Consider the following 8,497-nt stretch of genomic DNA (forward strand, 5'->3'; position numbering starts at 1 on the left):
GCTGCCTCGCATCTACTAAAAATAATGTCATCTTTGTGCAGACAATATGAAGTGTGAATAGATCGATCGAACACAACTTTACCTTTGTGTGCAGCCTGAACAAAAAAAGAAACTGTTTCTCCATCCACAAGGGAAGAATGGACCAACCCAAGCGTCTGGCGACTGCTGTATTTTACCTAATGCATAGCGTCAATGGGTTTCACGGCGATTGCGACATACTTAGGTCACATCAGCGCCATTACAAATGAACAAAACGGGATGTCCAGAAGCACAAATAGGATATAGGGAAGTAAAAGTAAATCCCAAGGACTCACCATCAGTGTACTTATCTAGTCATCCACGCACGGGATCCCATGAGAAGGAAAACACTCAAATGTTTACAAAATGCATTCAAAACAAACATAACGTCACTGCATGACATCGATGTTTATATCAATTAAATTGGTTCCGGATAGAGTCGGGACACAGTTATCTCATTCCAAAACAAACACCTCGTCCAAGGTCCTGGTAATATATCCATGCCCAGGGAAACCAATTTAAATCACTATAGGCACAGTCGAAATAATTACCAACATCCAAGAGATGATTTATCAGGAGGGAAAAAAACCTCTCCAAAGATATACACCCCACAAGCCTTACCACTCTCCATCCAATCTGCATTTATTCGCAGGTCTAATAGTAATAGCCCAAATTGCTATGGGCGTCTGTTTAGTTTAGTAATGGAAATACCATGAAACTATCCCAAAACATTGTCCATTACAACAATGTGGAATCAAGCCCATAATTACGTTGGAATCAGACCTGATAATGTTAAAGTCTACACAGAACAAGGACAAAACTGCAACTTGCTCAGGACAGATGATAGTTGTGCTTTGCTTTTAATAGTTTTATAGGTCTTACGGCGCTTGCAACATTTAGGTCATAAAAGCGCTAGGAAAAATGAAGAAAATGGGGTAGTCAAAAGTTCTAGAATTGCATTAAAGCACCCAAGAAAAAGTAAGTCAAAGGGGAACTGGTTCAAATAGGAAACAAATGTAGATTCCAAGAGCACATTATCAAGGTACTTAGTTGAGATCACCTAAATGTCTTATCCTGACTCAAGCACAGGTCCCCACCAAGAGGACCAACTCAAATCATAATCATATATATGTTAAACTAAAAATACAGCGAACAACAGAGATGATTTAGAAGGAAAAAATAACTAAGCATTTGACTGTTTCCCTCCCAGCTAGGACCAGGACAAAACCAAGTAATCTCATTCCAAGACAAAGACAGAAAGCATGTTGGAAAACGGACATAAGGGTATAGAAGACGCAGTATGTACCTCCCTTCCCACTATGGGAGGTCAGGAACCCCACCCAGACATTCTAGACTGACAATGAAAAGGACTTGAGGAAAAAGTAAGACAAATGGGAATTGGTTCAAATAGGGAACAGATGTAGATTCCAAGAGAACAACATCAATGTACTTGAGATCACTTAAAAGTCACCCAACCACCAGCACAAGTCCCCACTAAGAATAGTACACTCAAATGCTTACATAATACATCACAGAGAGATGATTTACAAAGAAAAAAATACAAACTATGCACTTGACCGTTACCCTCCCAGCCAAGTCCAAGGCAAAACTTAGTAATCCCATTCCAAGACAAAGACAGAAAGCAAATTGGAAAATATACGGGTTAGAAGACACAGTAAGTGCCACCCTGCGCACTATGGAAGGCCAGGAACCCGACCCGGATCAAGGGATCCGAGATGGGTCACTCAGATGGCAAAAAATTGCATATATCAAATAAGAATACAGACACCATACGAGTACATTACACCAATCAGCCCACTCCCAGCGAGACCATAAATGGTCAGAAAAAGGAAAGAAAAGATAACGGGAGATATTTCACCTGGCAGAGCTTAGAAAAACCAAGACATTCCACCATAGGACAAAGATGAAAGACCCCAATGACCCAAACCAGGAGTAATCCCAGTCGATGTAACATGAACTAGCTATCCAATCAATGGTATGCAAAGTATTGGCTCACGGCGCTACCTTAACTATGCACAGTTATCGGTGCCCACTATAAATACGACAGCAGCAGTACAATTTAAATGCACACGCAATAACTGCGAATGGTGCGAGATGGTGTGTTCCACAGATAATGAACAAAATAAAAGAAAAAACAAACAAGCGCGCCGACTCATGACGTGCCATAATTGTGACGTAACAAGACTAGATGACATTCGAGGCCAAGGAAAAGGCGCTAGCTACAAAAAGTAGTGCCGGCAGTACCTTTTAAAAAGCCGTTAAACAATGTCATCAAGCTTGTGTCAATTTGGTGTTGCTTTAAGAAGAAAAACAAAAAACTCTGCAAGTCATCAGCGTAGAATGACCACAAAGCAAAAAAAGGAATAATTAAGAAATAACAAATTGAGTGCAATCACATGAACCTTGAACTTTTTATTATAAATAGTGAAAGGTCAACATTGCAAATTTTTATCTTCAAAACAAAACAAAGGGTAGGGGGCAAGAAAATAATTCGTATCTTGAATCATAGAATCCACCCCTTTAAGACAGTTGATCTGATAGAAGGCGAGGGGGGAAGCAGAAGGGATTTCTGTATGACATAAAATAAAACAACAAAAAAATACAATAATCTCTAAACTTCAGAGGATATTTAAGAACCAATTGGTGAAAAAGCTAGGCTGTTAAATGCAATAAAGTCTACAATTTTTAAATGTCCATAAAATACCTGGGGGAAAAAAAAACAATTATATATACTTTAAAAAACAAAAATACTACCCAATGCCCATAATAATCAGGTAAAATGCCTGCAGGTAAACGCAACTTAAAATAATGCCCCGTAAAATGAAGAAGAGAATAAACAGACATGTGCCCCTCATAACATGACAACAACTAAAACACCACTGATCATTTTTTTTTTTAAAAAGCAACCACCCAGATGGTTTACACTGGACAAATACAACAGGACTCATAAATCCTATAATGCATCTAAAACTTTTTGAGGTGTGGAAATGGGAACATCATGGCATATTTTCCATAAGACAACTAGGGCATATGCACATCAATATCGACTTAGCATCAGTACCTACTTGACTGGAAGTGACTAAAAACAACGCTCATCTGGGCAATTTGGGGATAAATCTCGCTGTCATATACATATATAAAGTGGCACTGATAATACGAGTCAAACATGCCAAAATAATTTGGCATAGTATGGACTTAGCACTCATGATGGTAACACAACAAGCCAGATCAAAGTTCTCAACTCACGACTTCTGCAATGCTATATATATATATATATATTCAGAATTAGCGATCTTGACGAAGTGAGCATCATATGAAAATTTAAAATCATAATGTAAAATGGGCCTGGCATATACAACTTTAACATGGTGTGAGCGGTCTACTGAAAAGCCTTAAATCATTGAAAAAAATTGACAACAGCAGCACCCCAATATTAGTACTTCAATTAAGTCCCTTTAAAATATAAGGCAGCTCCTCAGCCCTTTAGGGGTAATTGAAACAATACACGTTCCACAATAGCTGTATCCAATTAGGTCTTTGCATCTGCATCGTAACTGACTGCAAGAGCAACAGCAACAGCCCAGCGTATAAAACAAGAATACAAGGCCAATACGACCATTGAAGCAAAGGCTTAAAAACAATCATTCATTATAAACTCAAGGCTAATACCTTTTAATGCCACTGCACACACATCTAGTAGTACATAAAATACATGTCATTTCACGCTTTTAAAAAAAGCTCACTTTAAGCTTCAAATGCTAGCCATTGGCCAAAACAAATTCAGCAGTTACTTTTATACGCCACTTATTTATCTGTACAGAAAACCCCGAATTGAAACATCGAAGAACTTTTAACATTAACCCAAAATCCCAAAATTAGATGTGCGAGAATGATTTGGACCCCATATAAACAAAAAGAAATGGCAGTGAAAGGTAGCAATGAAACATAATGAGAGATTATCCTTTAAACATATTTCAGATTTCTCTCAGATAAGCAAATGGCATAGCATCCAAACATCCAATCTCTCAACCTCATTCGCTCAAATGTACCTTCAAATCCAAGTCATACCATAGCAAAATACAAAACTATTGAAGAAGGCAATGAACAACTCTTGGCAACCATTCAAAGATCAGATGATAATCCAAAATGGGAATACTGGATAAATCAGAGACCGAAATCTATTGCACACTTTGTAGGTAATCCAACAGTAAAAACCCACATGTCGTTTTTCCAACATATACTCATTAACTGTCATACCGTTCGTATTTAACATATAATACATTATGTGCATAGCTAAAGGTCTTGTGAACAATAAATCAAAACTAACTCCGAGATGCATGGGACTCTAATTGTTTTAACTGCTTTTTAAGGAATTCCTTTCGATGAAGCTCCTTAGTAAGGACATCTTCCTGATTTCTGTATAGTCTTTGCAACTCTCCTATATAAGTGGTGGCCTGATTGAGGATCATAACTTTCGAGGCCTTACTTTGATTTGTGATAGAAGGAACTTCATCTCTCAAGTCTATAAACAAATCTGCTAGTTTCTGACGACGATTACGTTCCAATTGATTGTGGTGATTTTGTTTCTCTTTGTCAGACAAGTCATTTGTGTTTAATTGTTTGCGTTTGTAAATACGTTTTGAAAGATTGCTGCCGTTACTGCTAAGAACTGTGGGTTGAGCTGTCTCTGTTGACATACATGAAGATGGGCTCATGGCATAATCATGAAAATTTACACTGTTGCCTGTTGGGTAATATGTACTGTAAGAGTTCAAAATATTTGAGCTGCTTTTGCTAACCGAATACTTGTCCTTGTGTTTGCGTTTTTTACCAACCGAAGGACGACCACTCATCAAATTCTCTGCCAGTGAGACTGAGCTAGATACTCCACAAGAATTGAAACGAATGAGGGATTTAGACGACGATGAACTAGTGTGTCCTAGATGGGACGAGTAACGTTGAAGGATGGAAATTTTGTTGTTGGATTTGAATGGAGTTGGTGATATAGATACGTCAGACGATGTGTCGGAAGATGAATATCCACAGATATCAAGAGAATGGGGTGTGTCTGGAATTGTTTCTATATCTACATCACTTTCAATCTCATCACCTGAAAAATAATTAAAACTAGTAAGTAACATGGCAATGAAAAAGTAAAGTATGGAAAACAACCTGTGCCAAATCTCTCCAATAATATTCACCATAACTGAAACTGACCCGGTTTGCAGTCATATCATCATCCACTTATAGTAGGGAAGTAGCCGTCACATCAAAGCTCATCCATTTGATCAATAAGTGGAAAATGTAATAGCCATATGAAAGGAACAAGTGCTGAAACCCTAATAATAGCAATAATAATAAACAATAATAATCCTGATCATAACTACAATAATAATAATAATAATAACTACAAGGTTCATCTATACAGAAAGCCAGTGACTGGATGAGCGACAGTGTCAGAAATAAACCCTCACCAGGTAATTCTAATTATTAATAATAAGAATGCCCCTTATTTTCATTCTGGGATGTCAAATGACTTCTCTACAATTATATTCAGTACCAATTAAGCGCCCCACATGCGACAGTCATCTCAAACTGGAAAATGGAATGTTACTGGGAAACTTCGGATTGAGAAATTTTTTTGCATACATCTCATTTTCAATCAGGAATGGATGAGAAAGATTCCCTGTCAGCGCCTAAGAAAAAAATAATTTAAAAAAAAAAGATTCCCACCTGTTGCTGTACCAGAATAACTGGAAGGAGTATCTGGGAGCATGTCTTGGTCATCTGTGTAAGCAGTACTAGTGCTGCTACTGCTGTTTCCATTTCCAGGAAACAAAACTGTTTCATCATCATCTGTAGTAGGAGCATGCCCCCAGGCACTGAATTCTGTTTTGATGGGTTGGTGTTGATGGAGAGGATGAGATGGATCAAGGAGGGGATCTCTTAATTGTCCAAGGATGGCATCTGAGCCAAGGGGACTGTCAGTTGAGCTAATAAACTCATTGAAATCATCACGATGACCCATGAAAGGATCTTTATTACTGGTGGATACTTTTAGAATTAGTTTAGTGTCCAATGAACAATCACCGTCACAAGATAATCCGGGTAGAAGAGGATCATTTCCGTCCATAAAATTCAATAAATCCACGGGTGTTTCATAATCCGGTAACATGTCCAGTTCGCTGTCACGAGAGGGGGATGAGGACGAGGATGGGGGAGGAGACAGCAAGTCTAGTTCCTCCGCCTCAAGAAGTTTGTCGGCAAATTCTTCAACAGAACTGAAGTTCATTAGTGCTGATAGATCATCGTGTAGGAACGCCTGGAAATAGAAAGTAATAATCGTCCAATGAAAGGTGAAAGGTCAAAAACGTGATATTCAAGCTGAGCACAACAAAAATAGACAGGAGTTGTATATCGGTGTAGAGTGTGGGAGAGCGCTATAAATTGGGACCAGTAAAGCCGACTGTTCAGATTTGATAACCAAAATTGTTAGAACTGAGTTAAATCTTATATCAAGCGCATAACAGCGTTCGCCTACCACTACCAGACCCGCAAATATGTGCGGAGTAAAGCGCAAAGATGGGATTACTTACTCTTTGGATATAAAATCTCCAGATATCGTCTCGGCTAAACAGTGCCGAATTAGAAGGCTGAAGTTTTATAAATTTTGGGTAAATTTTGCAATGATGATAACCGCGAGCAATATAAAATGAAATAAAACAAGAAAAAAGTGGTGGTATGGAAGGGGGATAGGCGCAGATGATAAAAGTATAATTAATTAGATAAAATCTAGACCACTAGACCGTCTTTGTAATTTTGACACGTTTCGCTAGTATGCAAAATCTGCGTCGAAAAGCATTTTATGCCAATACGGACTACCGTACTTTCCTCACCATGTGAAAGTCACGTTGTGATATGGTGCCCGATATCGGAAAGCTGCGAGGCCCGCTTCCCATGAATGGAGAGGCGACTAAAAATGTCACAAGACTGAACTAAAAGATTGAGGAGAATTGAAAGGAGAAAGATGATTAAACACAGTTACCACACATGAGATAGCCTCAAATCTTTGATTTATATTTTATAAAATATAATTTAACAAGTATCTCAAAAATTTTAAAGAAATTACTCCAGATATCCAACTACCGACGGGCACCTCCCACTTCTTCTCGACTTGAACCACCATGTGGAAAGTGGGTTGCGGTAGTTGAACAAAATACACGATAAAGTGAAATTAAAATGGTAATGAAATATTATTTAAAGTGTTTTAATCTAAAGTATTTATTTTGTACTTACCATCTTTCCTACTTCACGGCTAAATCCACTAGAAGTTTGATCAATAACACCCGGCATTACTCCTTGTCACCATGAGAACATACACTGAAATGAGAAGACAAGTTGTGGGGTCCTCTATTTTAGACATCCAAGTCGTGGTAGTGTATTCTTACGCTCACTCTCGATCGCGGTTTCACAACCAAGGTCAACTTTACGCACCTCGATTTTAGATAACTTTGAGCAATTTGTGAACAGAAAACTTTGCAAGATTAATTCTTAACCATATCAGAGTCAAATCTAATGCAAATGATAACTTGAACATTCGTTTAAATAATTTTTAAGAGAATAGAACTACATTAGTCTGCGCATGTCTCGAGGTATGTACCGCGTCCTAATGGCGGGAAACGTGGTGGGCGGAGCTATGCATATTCATAAGCCGGCATGACTCCAATGGGAGATTGGCAAGCAAACCAACACTTGTTGAATTTTTACTTTTTCAATGAAAGGGGCGGCAAAGCGTGGAAATGGTGACGGGTCAGTGGCGCTAGTGTGAAGCGTGAGGCAAGAGCGTAGTAAGTTGTGGATTTCGTAGTAGGGGCGCAGTGTCTGAGGGGTCGGGGTGTCACTGGGCCGCAAGAGAGTGCAAGTGCAGCTTTATTCCTCCCTCTCCCCTCTTTTCTCACCACTAACTTATGCCCTACTTTATTAAGGGGAGGGGCGACACCGGAAATATCGATTTTTGGGTCAAAATATAAAATTTCAGTTTTTTATTTATTATCAAAGAACAATCATTTTTTCACATATTTTCAGCACTGAGATGGTGATTTGGATAATATAAAGTTTGAAAATCGTCTTTCATAAACATGGAAGTCGACATGAAAATACCAAACTTTTCAATTTTTTGTGAGAATTCAACTGAAAATAATAGGGCTGAAAAGCATTATAATACATATCGATGTTGTAAATTTTGATATCGATAGTTTAGTCTACTCTTTGCCCGTCTATTTGACACGGTTTCAGTCTCATAAATATCAGAATATGGGCAGGGGAGGAGTTTAGAAACTGTTAGTCGCGACAAAGATTGTGTGTCAAACAGCTGATAAGAGGTCAAGTTGTCAGGTAAATACAACGTGATCACGAATGGTGCGATCTGATTGGCTGACCTTGTTCTCGACCTCTGACT

General features: G+C 38.4%; 1 protein-coding gene across 1 annotated transcript; it reads right to left on the reverse strand.

The window, feature by feature from the left end:
* Positions 1–2,426: 2,426 nt before the first annotated feature.
* Positions 2,427–7,941, reverse strand: LOC144966277 (uncharacterized). Its single transcript, XM_078902494.1, has 3 exons — positions 7,336–7,941; positions 5,773–6,361; positions 2,427–5,149 (listed from the first exon to the last, which is right to left on the reverse strand). The coding sequence occupies exons 1-3, from the start codon at positions 7,390–7,392 to the stop codon at positions 4,362–4,364; spliced, it is 1,434 nt and encodes a 477-aa protein (XP_078758620.1). The 5' UTR covers positions 7,393–7,941; the 3' UTR covers positions 2,427–4,361.
* Between the last annotated feature and the right edge of the window lie 556 nt (positions 7,942–8,497).

Source organism: Berghia stephanieae, chromosome 1 (assembly GCF_034508935.2).
Source record: "Berghia stephanieae isolate SIO BIC M18660-M18661 chromosome 1, UCSD_Bste_1.3, whole genome shotgun sequence".
NCBI classification, from domain to species: Eukaryota; Metazoa; Mollusca; class Gastropoda; order Nudibranchia; family Aeolidiidae; genus Berghia; species Berghia stephanieae.